The sequence below is a fragment of the Aplysia californica genome, unplaced genomic scaffold, assembly GCF_000002075.1.
Source record: "Aplysia californica isolate F4 #8 unplaced genomic scaffold, AplCal3.0 scaffold00371, whole genome shotgun sequence".
In the NCBI taxonomy this organism is placed as follows: domain Eukaryota; kingdom Metazoa; phylum Mollusca; class Gastropoda; order Aplysiida; family Aplysiidae; genus Aplysia; species Aplysia californica.
In genome coordinates this window covers 329,958-346,696 of record NW_004797641.1, presented here as the reverse complement: position 1 = coordinate 346,696, position 16,739 = coordinate 329,958, and the positions used below count along the sequence as shown (strand labels likewise).

General features: G+C 38.7%; 1 protein-coding gene across 1 annotated transcript in view; it reads right to left on the bottom strand.

Annotated features, from left to right (window-relative positions):
• Window positions 1-14,132: 14,132 nt before the first annotated feature.
• LOC101845019 overlaps window positions 14,133-16,739 on the bottom strand; it is a gene marked incomplete in the record, with an annotated part of 30,387 nt that continues 27,780 nt past the window's right edge. The window contains 2 exon segments of the mRNA XM_013085406.2: window positions 14,133-15,815; window positions 16,589-16,739. The exon segment at window positions 16,589-16,739 is cut by the window's right edge and continues 501 nt beyond it. Of these exon segments, the coding sequence (XP_012940860.1) occupies window positions 14,869-15,815; window positions 16,589-16,739 (1,098 nt within the window).

Below are 16,739 nucleotides of genomic sequence, written 5' to 3'. Positions count from 1 at the left end.
GTTTACTGCCAAGGAGGTTATTGATCATTTCGAAGGTCTTTCTGAATTAGATGCGGGTAATAATGAGGACTACCCTGAGTGGGAAATGAAATGTTATTCTGACGATCCTGTAATGTTAGTAATATATTGCTCTGGAGCTCAGACAGAGGGGCACAGTAGCATTGGGAGGTTAGGGCTCAAAGGGTTAAAGAAAGGAGTGGGGAGGAAGCTGTCACCCCATCCAGGTTAGCCGTGAGCAGTGCAGATGATGAAGGTGGTGTGGTTGGGAAATCTTGCCACTGCTTGCGAAAGTGCTCAAGTGGTGTCCCTGCATGGAAACTTTCCTGAGTAGCCCGAGGTATAAAACAAATTTCATCGCTGTCTGCTTCCCTGAAAGAAAAATTTCCGGGACTCGTTACTTGAAGGGACGGGTGTTATTGGTTGATTCTGCTCGTTACATCGATGGGTGGGGCTAAGGGTGGTGACAACTAGTGCAGCATTCAGCAGTGCAATCTTCCCACAACCCCAGGAAGGGTTGGAGAAAATGACGAGAAAGGGAGGGCGAGAGAGATTTTTGGCTTGTGATAATGAGAGAGATTGAGTCTTTAGGAAGCTCAGAGATGAGGATGATGGGAGAGAAAGAAATTGTGGCATTTAGAGGCTAAGGGATGGAGGATCAAAGAGAGAAAGTGTAACATTTGGAGATGGTAGATAGATGACTTGTCTCTCTGTTCACTCTCAGATGGGCTAGGAGATGGTAGATAGATGACTTGTCTCTCTGTTCACTCTCAGATGGGCTAGAAGGCTCTCTTTCTGTGGACACATTGGCTGTGGTGGGCCTGGGTTGTTGACTGCTTGTGGGTTTTAAGTCTGGAGGCGTGAGTGTGAGTGAAGGAGAGAAATGGTCTAATGATGGTTTGATGGAAGAAACGTTTGCGTGGCCTTCCGATGGACTAGTCATGTACATGTACGGATAACAATATGTGTTGCTGCATCTGCAACTCGGTTGATATGCAAATTTTATTCTCCTGTGATTTAAATAAAAGACTTTTGTGTTGCTGGCCAGAAAGTTGGACAGAGATGTATGTACATGCGAGTCGAGAGAGGTCAGTACACACACACGCACGCGCACACACACACACACACACACACACACACACACACACACACACACACACACACACACACACACACACACACACACACCACACACACATACACCCACACACCCACACACGCTCTCTTCCTGCTCAACAGCAAGCTCTATGCGCTTTACGATCTATGTTATTTTCCCAGCAGACCTTATAGCATTTTGAGACAATCTCAACTTCACGGGAAGCATACAGTGTACCAATTTCTTTTTTATATTTATAAAGCAGTGTGACATAATTCTTTTGTTTTTGCAGAGTATAGAAGGATTTCCGTGAAGGGCTCCAGTTTGACAAGTTAGTTTCCAGCACTGTAGTCAGAAAACTATTTCTAGCTTCAATGCTGTAGTCCAAAAAGTTCTAGCTTCAAATTGTATTCAGTTTCATTCACACTGGTGTCTGTTGTGTTTTGGTATGGCTCTTCATTTTACTCCCAAAAGCAATCGAGTTGGTTTCCCATATTGGGAATATATATTTTCATGTCCCGTCTCTGTTTGTAGCAGCATGCCGTGTAAATTATCACATTTGTCACGACTCTGTGGAATCCGGCGCTCGTCATTTTTGGGCATGTGGAGGTATTGGTATCATATTAAAGCATTTTCATTTGTCTATCTTTCGATGATGAAAAAATCCATATATCTTTAACAGAAGATGAGATATTTGTAATTGACGGAGGAGGGTTTAGTCTGGTTTCAATGGTAATTTTAGTGAAAAATTGGCTGCCAAAGTTTGGTGACTCCTTTTGCTTGAGAACCCTTGGAAACTGAAAAGTTTCATATTTTTGTGCCTTTAATCAATGTTTTGCAGTAAAATCCACACGGAAATGTTTTTAAATGGACATAAAAGAAGGGGTTAAGCCAAAAACCAAAAAATCTGGAGCAAATTGTTAAACAGGCGTCAAAATGTCGGTTTTTCGTGGAGTCACCTGATTTCAGAGGTATAATTAGCGAGAAAGTGACTGCCAAAGTTTGATGATTCCGAAAGCTTGAGTGTCCTTGGAAACTGTAAATTAACATTTTGTGTACCTTTGATCAATATTTTATGGGAAAATCCACACAGAAACATGTTTTTAAACGGACATAAAAGGTGTTGAGCTAAATAATGAACATTAGAAAAAAATGACCCCATGGGCAGAAAGATGCCGATTTGTCTGATTTCATTATTTTGACGAGCGCCTGATTTCACAATGCCTCCTCATTTTTATCAACATAGAGCATTTAATTGAACTCTTGGGAATTCTAGATTTCTTTTCCAGGATAAATCTTGTCTTTAAAAAAATAATGGTCTCCACGGAAATATTTATTTCGCAGCTACAACAACCTTTACGTGTTTGCGCCATGACAGAACAGACTTTTGTGAACCCATTTTTGTTATGTTCTATTTATTGTTTTCTGTACTGCCCAGTAATGAAATGAAATATATAAGATGATAAGGCATTCACATTTTTTTGTGTCTTATGGTCTTCATTTCTTTCCAAACATGACCTAGTCACCTGGAATTAAAACCACACTGGTCTCGTCAACTGAAATACTAATGGTTTGTCCATTGTATTGTTGTTTTGTTGATTTTCCATCCACTTCTTTTAGTTTGCCTTTTTCTTTCTGCCCTGATTACTTTGTTCATTAACAATACTTTGGTCTTCTTGTGAATGCTTATTTTTTTGTCATCCAATTTGATTTTGTTAATAGTTCTGTTTTAGTTTTGTTCTTACTATTACTGACTACATGTTTCTTTAATTATTTAGTAGATTTCATGTTGACGGTCATTCTTAACAATTTAATGGCTTCGTGGTTACTTTGTTGGAAGATTTTTAAAATCTGGTCTTCTTTACTATCTCTGCTTAACGACTTGCCTTTTTCGTGTGTGATGATTCATGAACAAACCAGTTATGACTGTTCAGTTGTCAACAGATGTTGTTGATCTTGCTGTTATTAATGTGTGCCTATACTATAAGAGTAATTCACAGGTAGATGATGGAATGGTGGCGTGAACTGTACGGGAAGTGGCTGCAAAGTCCATGTGAATGGCTCAAGTTACTATTCATATGATTTTCTTTTCCTTTTTTACTTCTCTTGGCTTGAGTGTTTCTCTCTGTCTGTCTGTCTGTCTGTCTATCTGTCTGTCTGTCTGTCTGTCTGTCTGTCTGTCTGTCTGTCTGTCTGTCTGTCTCACCTTTTTCTTGTTTATTATTTCTTTTTCATGTTTTCTTTCACGTAAAATGAAGTTTGAAATATCTTAAAAAAAGATGAGTACGCATTTTTGTCGATAAACTCAGCTTACTGCCAATGTTGATTTTTTGTTTTCAATAAGAGCTACCTCCTTGACAGCACTGACGCTGTATGGAAAACTGTGTGGAGCTCACTTTCTCCTGTACCCCTCTGCCCTTGATTCAAACAGTGCTCAAGACTCTTGACCTTTTGAGGGAATTAACCTTTTGAGCCCATAGGACTGGTACATCAGTAGCATGCCCCTCGGCAACAGTAATTCGTAGCGATGGTTCTCTGGTGTGAGGAAAGAATTTTTGGGCAGATAAAGGCACTAATTTTTTAATCGTAAGAGAACGCTAGTTTCTGTCAACATTTTAATATGGGATATTGACCCGTCTATGCCCTGTCACATATTATATGTTTTGATCACAAACTGTGCCAATTTACACAAACTGTGCCGATTTACTGAGTTTTTCTATTATGAAGTGCTCTCTTTCTGACTCTGGAAGCTCAGGGGGCCAAAATTTGGGTAAAATTAGAACAAGGAGCTCAGGGCTCAAAGGTTAAGACTTGTTATTTCGATGTGAGATTACTTTGATTATCCACACAGTAAGACTTCGTGGGATGTCAGATGCTGCTCTTTATTGTGATTTTTTTCTCCATTGTATTTAAAAAAAAAAAAATATTCTTATGCTTTGATTTTCATGCATTTATTTTTCTATTCAGTGTTTAATGATATGTAAATTGACAGTGTGCTTGGGTGCGTTTGCATATGTATGAAATATTCCCTCAAAAAAGGGCATTTGTGAGTGTTTCGAATACCCTCTTAACAATGACTGACATATTTTCAGCTCTCAGAAATTCTGCTATTGCCTCATGGTTTTTACAGGCCATCCATTGTATTTGAATAGTTAGATGAAGTTGTTAGTTGTTGTGTGAACACTTTGTGACAGTGTCAAAGTGGAACGATATGACATCCTATCTCTGGTGTAATTTTATAGTGGGAAATCATTTATAAAGGCTGTTCATTTAAAAGATAAAACGGCTTATTAGATTAACTTCTGATGATCTATGAGTTGGACAAAAGAGGTTTTCAAACTAAGCCTAACTCTGTTTGTGAGGCAGCGTGGTGGAATCAGGCTCTCGTCAAAATAATCAAAGTGAAGAAATTTGCATTTTTCCGCAGGTTTGTGAATTTTTATCAAATTTTTGTTTTTTGGCTCGACACCTGTCAAGCCCCATTAAAGAACTCATTTCTGCTTTGAATTTTCTGAAAAACCTTGGTTAAAGGCACACAAAATGTAAATTTTCAGTTACCACGGAGTTGTAAGCTAAGGAAATAACTAACCTTTGGCGGCCATTTTCTCACTAATTTTACCTTTGAAAACAAGTGACCCCCACCTCCTTCATTCGCAAATATCTCGGCTTGTCTTCAAGATAAATGATGTTTTTTTCATCCACAAAAGACAAGTGAACTATCTTTAAGATGATACCAATAACTCTATATGCTCAAAAATTGACGAGAGCCTGATTCCACCACGCTGCCTCACATTTGTCGTTTCATGTTATACTTTTTTTGAAGTTGTAGCATCATATCAAAAGGCACTTCTGCCCAAGATAAAGGACATTTTTGTAACTTAATAGCAACCAAAATATTTGCATACTTTTAGCAGTCTCACTCTCTAACAGTCAGTTGGTAAGCATTATCTCCTTTGTCCGATGGTCGAAACATTCTTGTGCTTTTGCTATTTTGACCATCTCAATTGTTACTCACACAAAATGTGTATATTATGACCATGAAAAAATTAATTTTGCATTTAACGAAAATGTCACACCAATTAACAAAGAAAAAGAGACGCGGCGCTTATTTACGGTCAGATGCCAACCATTTTTTTCTGATTTTTGAAGGCAAAATAATAAATGTTCATCGTCAAATTTCTTTTTTGTGAATTGGTGAATTAAATCAAAAGTTAATCCCAAAAATCTGTTTCATTTGTAAGGCGGACAGCCTATAGGTTCTAATGAATTTTATAGTTAAATGAAGTTGATGATCACAGCATTTGTTTTGTAATGGTTAGGATTTTTGTATTGCATGCAAAAGATGTGAGATAAATTCTGTGTGGAGAAGATATTTTATGGTGTATATCTGACTTTGAGTTTGGATTTAGTATTACTACCAGGTGCAACTAACATCCTCTCTCAATAACTTAATGGTATAAAATAAATTGTTTTGTTAAGTCCTTCAATATTGACAATGAATGATAATAATAGCTATTATATATATAATGATAGTAATAAAAATTGCTTTTATATAGCACATATCCGCTCTCTGCTGCAATGCTCGCTCTATGCGCTTTATGACTATTGAACAGTAGGTGACAATCTGACCACTGATTTCTACAAATGACACCGCTGGCTTTCTGTTTTACTTTACATTTGTTGATTTATTTTTTTATAAAAAAACGGGTGTATGTAAGATTAACTCTTTAACTCCAAAGTGGGGTAAACCCACTACGGCGTGGCGCTCTTTTGGTATGAAATGTGAGGCAGCGTGGTGGAATCAGGCTCTCGTCAAAATAATCAAAGTGACGGAACTTGCATTTTTCCGGAGGTTTGTGAATTTTTATAAAATTCTTGTTTTTTGGCTCAACACCTTTCATGCCCAATAAAGAACTAATTTCTGTGTGGATTTGTCTGAAAACGTTGATTAAAGGCACAAAAAATGTAAATTTTCAGTTACCACGGACTCTTAAGCTAAGGAAATAAACTAATCTTTGGCGGCCATTTTCTCACTAATTTTACCTCTGAAAACAGGTGACCCCCACCCCCTTCTTTCGCAAATATCTCGCTTGTATTCAAGATAAATGGATATTTTTTTCATCCAAATAAAGACAAATGAAGAAGCTTTAAGATGATACCAATAAATCTACATGCCCAAAAATTGACGAGAGCCTGATACCACCACGATTCCTCACAAATCTTAAAGTGAGATTATATTGTACATCTATAAGTTGGTCTTTATACCAAAGCAATTGAACCTATTTTGAGAGTCTTCATCTATTCATCTAATGAATGAACTCCTTGTAAAAGAGAACTGTTTTCGGCAATTGCTAAAAAAGTAATTTGACATCAAAGTCGTCACAAAGGAATGTGCTTAGGCCATTGCCAGCAGCTCACCAGCACAGCGGTTCTGACTGCGAGCTGCTGGGAGCAGCCATGCCAGAGATAGGGAGTTAAGAAACCGCATCTTTTTTGGTAAATTGTGGAACTGGGAGTATTTTCTCTTGTTTGAGGTTGAGTTTGTTCTTGGGTTATGCTTTGGCTTGTAAGAATGGTTTATCACCATGACTTCTCTGCCTTCTTCTTTGTTCTTTGCAAAGCTTTATTTATGAAGAAATATTAGTATATTTTTATACTGCATTTTGTACTGGGGATGTCACTTTAAAACTTTGTTTTGTATCAGCAATTCATATTGTCAGATAGACAGATAGACGGGCAAATAGATAGATAATAAATAGATAGATAGAAAAACAGATTGATAGATATCTTAATGAAACCTTTTACTGTGTACTTGTCACGAGCAAAAAAGTGAAGGGTTAAGAAGGAATAGACACTAGTACAGTGCAATCAACACCTGTTTCAGCAAGCCTGAACAATTTTACTGTGAGTACGTTTCCGACTGCAGTCATATTATTGAACAGACTACATATAATACTATATTGTAGTTAGTACGGTCTAAAATTCGTGGCTCAACTTATTGCTTAATATCTCCTCAACTATCGAACATAAACTCTCCAGCTTTTGTACTGTGACTTGTATCAATTTGTCTTAACAGATCGGTATTTTTGTAAAGACCTGTAGGCTCTATTCTAGAAAATTCCTTAATAAATACTAATGAAAAATCCTAGTGGGTGGTTTCTACTGATTGTAAAAGGTTTACGGCTGGGACAATATTGCTTTTAAAAGTGAGTTCTACGTTATTTTCTAATCGTAAGATTATTTTTATTGAACACATGTTTTGAGAACGTTTAGTGCAAAAAGTGTTCACTATAAAATTAATTACTTGTAACTAGTTTTGCCACTAAAAAGTGTCATTGGTGAGCTGTGACGTAACCCGTATGCGTATGTAAAATGTGTGTGAGAAGCAGGAAGTGCTCTGAACGATTCTATTTTCAGCGTGATGGAGGTTTGTAGTATTTTATATTTAATTATAAAGAAAAGGTTTTTAGTCTAGCCTCAATTGTTGTGGAAAAATATAATTAAGTTAAGACAAATTGAGACAAACTGCTGTGCAAAGTATGGGTGACATTGATTCTCCTGTTATAAAGATATTTGAGGATAAGTTGCACCTCGAATTGTTGACCGCTCTTTAGTCTAGTACGCACTTGGCTTTTCGCCGTGTACGAATTGCGCTATGTACGTCTTTGAAATACAAAGAGTGTGTGTCACGACTCGCAGGACTCAGACGCTCGTCTCTCTTTGGGCATATGGGGTTATTGGTATAATCTTATAGCCTGTTCATTTGTCTTGCTTCTAATTAAAAAACAACCCTTTGTAACTTGAAAGTTGAGGTATTTACGATTGAAGGAGGTGAGGGTCGTTGGTTTCGAAGGTAAAATTAATGAGAAAATGGTCACCAAAGTTTGGCGACTTCCATAGTTTGAGAGTCCTTAGAAACCAAAAATTTACATTTTTTGTGCTTTTAATCAACGTTATTCAGTAAAATCTACATATTCATGAAAGGTAATGAGTAAAAAAGCCCCACAGAAATTCGATAAAAATTGCCGAACCGTTGAGAAAAATGCCTGTTTCTTCGATTTCTTTATTTTGATGAGTGCCTGATTTCACCATGATCCCTCACATATACTGCCTATTTACTAAAAACTTCGGGACCCGAAAATCTGTTCACTGAGTCCATGTTTTCGTGGTGTGTTTGCAAGACTGTATTATACCTCATTGCGAAAGCGTACTGTCTGTTTCTGTTTGGATTTGTTCATTTGTAAAGTTTGAAAATCAACAGCTTTTGCTTTGGGTCGTGGATGGATGTTTTCTTGTGCGTCTGTTGGTATATCTGTGTACATAAATCCCCAAATGTTGCCTATTGACACTGATTGCTATATAAGTGATTTATTCTTTTCCCAATCTGTGAATCCTGTGCAGTACTCAGCAATTTATTTTTATACTGTGGAATGATTATTATTATTATTATTAATATTAATATTATATTGTTATGATCAAATTATATCGATATACAATTTGCCATGAATGTTTCCGTTTTGCCAATTTTTTGGGGGGGATCATCCTACCCTTGGCTCATGACTTTGAGACCTTCTTTCTTTCTTTTTCTTTGTTTTGTAAACCAAAACAAAACGTTTATCCAATCTGAAATCATGTTGGGTTTTTTTTTCTGTTTGGATTTTAAAGGAGATATTGATAAAGCCATCACTATTTTTTTAAACAAATTAATTCATATGGAAGGCTGTGGGACTATCAGAAGAAAAGGTGCCGGGTTTATCCGCTTCATTCAGATATTGCTTATATTATTATGTGTTAACTCGTATCAGCGTGTTTACTGTTTCTCTTTGAGATACTGTTCAGTAATTACATGTATCAGCGTGTTTACTGTTTCTCTTTGAGATACTGTTCAGTAATTACATGTATCAGCGTGTTTACTGTTTCTCTTTGAGATACTGTTCAGTAATTACAAGTATCAGCGTGTTTACTGTTTCTCTTTGAGATACTGTTCAGTAACTACATGTATCAGCGTGTTTACTGTTTCTCTTTGAGATACTGTTCAGTAACTACATGTATCAGCGTGTTTACTGTTTCTCTTTGAGATACTGTTCAGTAACTACAAGTATCAGCGTGTTTACTGTTTCTCTTTGAGATACTGTTCAGTAACTACATGTATCAGCGTGTTTACTGTTTCTCTTTGAGATACTGTTCAGTAACTACATGTATCAGCGTGTTTACTGTTTCTCTTTGAGATACTGTTCAGTAATTACATGTATCAGCGTGTTTACTGTTTCTCTTTGAGATACTGTTCAGTAACTACAAGTATCAGCGTGTTTACTGTTTCTCTTTGAGATACTGTTCAGTAACTACATGTATCAGCGTGTTTACTGTTTCTCTTTGAGATACTGTTCAGTAATTACATGTTGTGATAAATTTGTTATTATGTTGACTGGGTTTTGGGTTTTTCCAATTTCCCGCATGGGGATGAGTGGGTGGTTGGCAGGTGCTCTGGTGTGGTTTGCTCCTTCTTTCCTGTCAAACTCAAACATCTATCACCCTTATTTCTCCTTCTTTTTTGTGTTTGTTATTGTCTTTAACACTTCTTTTCTTGTCGGCACTTACCACAAAATTTAAGAGCTGGTAAGAATTTGAAAAGCTGAGCTTGGCTTATTCAAAGTCACAGTACAACATGCTGGTTTGAGCCCTGATTTACTGAAAATGTGTGTGTTTGTGTTTGTGTGTGTGTGTGTATGTGTGAGGGTGGGGGGGGGGTGAGTCCGTGGAATAATGTGGAATAATGTGGAAAATTGCATGCATTATTCAAATCTATGCCATGGCAGAATACCCTTGTGATTTGTTGTTATTAAATGAAATTATTGGGATTTTTTTGTCTTGAATTTATGAGCATATACCCAAGAATTTCTTGTGGAAAATGTGACTGTATATTTTATACAAATTTAAATGTTGTACATGACCAGAGTCGGTGGTGTAGCAGTTACTTGCTTCACTGTCACATGCAACAGACCAGAGTTCCAATTCCCGAGTGGAAAGAAAATGTCTATCTCAAGATTTCTGCTGGGAAGCTGTGCCCTTCTCAGCCGGGGTTGTCCTTGTCAGGCAGTATGGGAAACCCACTTTCTAAATGATGAAAATTGTGTCAAAGAGGGTGGTAAAATCATCTGCATTAAGAAACAAACCAAAAACCCAAACCTAATAAACAAATATAAATATATAGTTAATGTCTGTGGCCTTACTCGCTCTCTGCCTCTGCCTCTGCTTTAGCTTCATGTCTCCCTAAGTGTGTTGTTCACAGCATTACCCTCTGTCAGCATTACTTCTTTTTCCTGCTGGTGGTTCTTCTTCACCCCCTCATCCCTGTTTGTGATGTCCGTTCTTAATTACCCCACCCTCACCCCCCCACCTCCTCCTCCCTCCTGTCGGGTATCTCCTTTTGTGATATCAGTTCTTCAACCCTCAGAGAATATCTCTGTGATGTCAGTTCTTCACATTCTTAGAGGATATCTCTTTACCCTCTCCAAAGGATAAAACGGATGTCTCCTTTTTTGTGTTTTTACTTATTGTAAGTTCTTCACCCACTTAGTGGATATCTCTGTTTGTGATATCAGTTCTTCTGTCAGTCTACATTGAGATGTATTGAAAAAGATGATTTTGTTTTAGACTGACTTAGTCTTGATTATGTTTGTCCATTGACACTGTCCTGGTAGTGGGTGGTTGGCGGGTGCTCTTGTGTGGTTTGGTCCTTCTTTCCTATCAGATGTATGAGGTATGCTGACAAAATGAGTTACTACTCGCAATCCAAGAACAGAAATATTGGGCGAAAATCGACCCTGAAGTCAGATTTATAGATTTTTAAATTAATATTTTTTTGTTCATGTCTACCGTGTCTTTTCTTATTTTGTACTTGCAAATTGTACAAAATCCACCAATAAAGTTGATGTATCAATTTCTATCGGGCTAAAATCTGAGACATAACTCATTTTGTCAGCACACCGTACATATCGTCCTTATCTCACTTCCTTCTCTTTTGTATTTATTACTCTCTTGTAACATTTCAAATCTTTGGCCCTCATATGACCATAATATTATTGTGTTGTAAGTGCCGTTAAACCATTTCTGTGGGTGGTTGGCGGGTGCTCTTGTGTGGTTTGTTCCTTCTTTCCTCCTAAACATCTATCGTCCTTATCTCTTCTCCTTCTTTTTTACGTTTGTTGTTACTCTCTTGTAACACCTCTAATCTTCGGCACTTATATGACCTTTTTGTGTTGCAACTGCCGTAAAACTCTTTACTAAACTAAACTAAAAACCCTTTCTAAGCTAAGAAAGAACTCATCAGAGATTTTGTGAAGTCATTCATTCCAAATGCACAGAGATGTATTGAAAAAAGCCATGGTTTGTTATATTATGTTGTCTTGACTATGTACTGTGTATGTCCATTGACACTCTTCATGCAGTGTTTTGTATGGGTGCATTTTTACTACTGTGTGAGTATGAGTCCTACTGCATTATTGTGTGTAATGATTGTTTTTTGATTCAAATTGTTCAAAGACTTTTGGTCATATGCAGTTGCGAGCGCCGTGAAACCTCTTCTAAAACTAAAAGATGTTTCGGTGTGTATTGGAATTTCTCTCTGGAGTATTGAAGCCCTAGGATCAAATCCACTGGTCTGTGGAAAATATTTTTTCTTTTGGGATGTCTGCCTTGTGAATTCCCGTATGCTATGTTTTGTCTTTGCTCAGAACTGACCTCAGTGTGTCTTGCTCTGTTTTGTTGGGGTATCTGATTCAGGTCCATTGAATTTTTTTTTCTAGTAAGTTTTATATTATGCTGGGTTTTTAAAAATACATTAGGAGATCTAGATGAAGAATGATGTTATGTGATTCAAAGATAGGTTAAGGAGTTACTTTTTTATATATACGTTTTTTTTTTTTGCTTTATGAACTCTTGTGTTTTAAAAGATTTTGATTGAAAGGACTGTTATTGTGGTACAGATGGATTTTTAAAGTCGTTTTTTATTTTACGTGTGTAAAGGAAGTATAAAGTTAAAGATAGTTATTTTGTCACTCACAGGTTCTTTAACTAGTGTGGGTTTTTTTTGTTTTTGTTTTTTTTAAATATTGTGTTTTCACTGGTATTGTGTTACAGATTTAATAAATATGTCGTCTTATGAAACTGTGGCATACCATGTTGCCGGAGTTACGTTGTTTGGTGAGTCTTTGACCCCCAGGGACTGGATAATGGGTGGTTGGCAGGTGCTCTGGAGTGGTTTTCTCCTTCTGTCCTATCAAACATCTATTCTCCTTAGGTCTCCTACTTTTTTGTGTTTGTTACTCTGTTGTAACACCTGCTCTAATCTTTGGCACTTATATGACCTAATCGTGTTGCAAGTAAGTGCTGTAAATCTCTTACTAAAAGGGGCTGGACATGCAGGTGCTTCATGAACCCACCATACAGGCTTATGCTTATAATATTATTGTGCGCTTTTGTGCTTTCTGGGCTTAGTGAAAAAGCAACTGCCTTTTTTTTTTCTTTTTTTTTGGTATTTGTTACACTTAATTTTCCTTTGAATTGTCTTTGTTTCTTTTTTCAACGAATCACTTTTTTGTTCATTCAGTTTTTAACTTTGTTTTCTTTGTATTTAATACTTAAATTTTCAATGAAATCTAACTTGATGACACAGATTCTGCCTTGCTTTGATTGTATTCACTTATATTTGATTTGTAACACGTTATGTTAAAAGGTTGTTATGGGTTATGTTAAAAAATCGAATTACGAACTTTTTTATAGTGGGTGGTTGGCGGGTGCTCTGGTGTGGTTTGCTTCATCTTTCCTATCAAACATCTATCGGCCTGATCTCCCCTTCATCTTTTTTATGTTTGTTACTCTCTTGTAACACCTCTAATCTTCTGGCGCTCATATGACCTTATGCAGTTGCGAGCGCCGTAAAACCTCTACTAAAACTAAAAACTACAACTTTTTTATATGGAGTTAAGTCCTGGACAGAAAGAGAACATGTGCCTACTAGCTCAACAGGTTTCATCTGTGCCTACAAGCTCAACAGGTTTCATCTGTGCCTACAAGCTCAACAGGTTTCATCTGTGCCTACAAACTCAACAGGTTTCATCTGTTCAGTTTAAGAAGAACAGCAGGGATTCAAAGCAGGGATAAGATCTTAGACACTGGAGCTCTTGACAGACCGAAAGAAGCTGTACTTCTTTAGTGTCCCCACCGGCGTCTGTGGTGTAGCGGGTCAGGTGCTTTGCTGTCGCATGCAGGCGGCCGGAGTTCAATTCTTGAGTGGGGAGAGTTTTATCGAGATGCTATCTCGGTTTTTGTGTTGGGATGTTATATATATCCCTATCTGCCCGAGTTGGCCCCAAAAGGAAGGGTTGGAGCGCTACTCCTAAATGTGAGGTAGCGTGGTGGAATCAGGCTCTCGTCAAAATAATTGAAGTGAAGAAACTTGCATTTTTTCGCAGGTTTGTGAATTTTTATCAAATTTTTGTTTTTAGGCTCAACACCTTTCATGCCCATTAAATGACTCATTTCTGTGTGGATTTTTCTGAAAAACGTTGAATAAAGGCACAAAAAATTAAAATTATCAGTTACCACGGACTCTTAAGCTAAGAAAATAACAAATCTTTGGCGGCCATTTTCTCACTAATTTTACCTCTGAAAACAAGTGACCCCCACCTCCTTCTTTCGCAAATGTCTCGAATTGTATTCAAGATAAATGGATATTTTTTTCATCCAAATAAAGACAAGTGAACAAGCTTTAAGATGATATCAATAACTTTACATGCCCAAAAATTGACGAGAGCCTGATTCCTCCACGCTGCCTCATAAATGATCTTGATTTTGTCGGCAGGGGTGTAAAACAACTGCATCAAAACAGAACAAACCCCCCCCCCCCGAAAAATATCTCCTATCGTATCTAGTGGTATTGTTCCTTCCTCGTACTAAATTGCCTTATGGTGTCGTATGCGCTTCTCTTTAATCAACGTAAACTACACCATAAAATATAAATAATATTGTACAAATAGACTCGTTTTTATGAAAGAGGTATTTTAATAAAGTGTATACATGTATAATGATGGTTAATGAATGTTGGGAAAAGAGTATAACAATCTTATCACAGACAGTTGCTTGTATAATTGTCACTGCCACAACCGATTTCTCAGATGGGAGCTCGAAAATGTGTCAGGTTCAGCGATATGCAAATCTTTAAAATGACTCCATTCATTCTAAAGCTTAATGATGGAGTCTGAAGTTTCATTCAAAGCATTGCAAGGGCATCATAATTTTAAAACTATTTTTATGGTGTCTTTGGCCTAAAACATCCCAATGTAATCTCTGTTCTGTGACGTCATGATAACGTTATTGGTTAAGAACCCACGACGTTTAATGAAAATATCTCATTGCCATCATTAGTCTTTCAAAACACCACAGTGACGTCATAAGTTGTTTGGAACATTGCGTTCACGTCATTTAATTGCTTAGATTACAGACTAGCCCGGTGGTGACTAGATCTGTTCATGACGTTATTTCCAGTATTACTTTTTCATCCCCCGTTGCCGTTAAGCGTCGAGGGTGGATGACTACATTGTAGTTTTCTGTGGGAGGTGGGCCGACCAACTCTGCAGCTCTTTGAATTGGGTTGTTATAGTCTGTTCATTTGTAGGTTTGTTGGCGAAGTTCCTTTATTTAGGCTGTTCATTTGAAGGCGAAGTTCCATTGTTTAGGCTGTCCATTTGAAGGCGATGTTCCGTTGTATGGTCTGTTCATTTGTGGGCGAAGTTCCTTTGTTTAGGCTGTAGTCGGCGTACGTTGCGCTTGAGGGAGTTACTGGTGAGGTTCAGAGCCAGACGGACCTGCCCCAGCCACGGCTTATCGCTGAACGAGTTGGCCACGGTCAGGGACTTAATGGCGCGCTCCCTGGAGCTGTACCCTCGGTATTTTGATACCAGGTCCAGCGTACTGTCCACGATGTCGTCTTCTCTCATGCCCTGGTGGTAGAAGAAGGGCCTTCTGTCCTGCTCGTGGCTGATGAGAGGTAGGGGTATGGCGCCCTCGCTGGATTTCGCTTTGGACAAGAGAAGCGCGCTGGAGACGCGGTTTCTTCGCTTTTTCCTGCCTCTCGTCTGCTTTTTTTCCTCCTCAGTTTGGACGTCGTCTGTGTTGGAGGAAGCGGACGTGACCGAAGCTGCCGTCTGGGTCTTGTAGCGCGCCGTCTCCGCGCTTCTGTCGGACATGACGCTTACACTCGGCTCTACTTTGGACTTGTCGCTTCGCTCGGACATTGGAGCTTGTTGGCTGGACTGTTGCACGGAAGACAGGCCACCGAGTTGTGTAGGGAGCGCCCCGGCCCGAGCTTGTTGTTGGGTGGGGTTCGAGGACGATGACATGAAGAAGGCGCCTTTGCTCTTCACCAAGCGCGACATCCCAGATTTATTATTGTTGGTGCCGTCCGGTTTGTCTCGGTCTGTTTTGGCGGCGCGTGGAGTGGGCTCCGGCTTGTTGTCTTTGGCGTTGAGGCTTGTGCCCACATTGGGCTGGGACTGAGACAGAATGCGATTGCGGAAACGGTTCAGGATGGGCGGAAGTCTGGTGACGTCATCCGAGGCTTCCGATTCCTCGGCGGGGTTAGAGGGCGGGGCGTGTGGCTTGGATGGTTCCGGCGTGGCGCCCTCTAGTGGTGACCTGACAGTCACGGCTTTCTTGGCATCTCCTGGTATAACAATGGAATAGAGAAGTACGTCATAGTACATGTATATAAAACACTACATGATATTGCTTTGAAGAGCAAAAATAACATATTTGTATGTTATATAACGCCACCAGCAACGCTATTAAATTATGAAAGAGGCGTGGTCTCCTAGTTTAACATCCATATCCGAAAAGACCGAGACGAATGAGACATTCATGTTAAGTTCATTTCCCTAGAACGCAACGTCCGACCTATCTAGAATTGCCGAACTGGCAATTTCACGGTCTTATGGGTCCGATCTCCTTTACCACTAGGCTACCGACGCCACTATAATTCAAACGTTGATGTAATCCAATTTTTATTAATTCCATTATAAAGAGACTGAATTTGAGTCATCAGAATCAATTCGCAAATTAAAAATAAAAGTTATGAAGATTCTCGGTCGATCTTTCTGCTGGGACATTGTAGTATCCCTCTCAACCTAGGCCGGCCATGGCAGGCGGGATCGGAAACCCGCCTCCTAAATTATCTTCAATGTATCGTGTCGGGAGAATTTTATTGAGCAGAACGTATTGGCCTTTTTGCTGGGCGTTGTGTCCCTCTCAGGTCGGGGACAGGGTTGAAGCCAAACTCCTACGTGGTATAAATTGTGTCGATGATGAAGTAGCAACACCTGCACTTTAAAACATTTGTAAAAATGTCGAGATACTTCTCCGTGGAAACCATATTTCGAAACGACTTATTTGTATTTAGCAGGGCGTTCAATTCTTTAAAAAAACAAACACAATACCCACCTGTTTCCCTCGCCGTCTCATCACCTTGACCTTTCACCCTGGAGCCCAGCACAAGTTTCCCCCATTTGGGTGGCAGTCTGCCTTGACCCTGCAATGCCTTCATGCTCTGTGACGCGTTCACGTTCTTGAAGTAAGACTCGGGCTCTTCCGT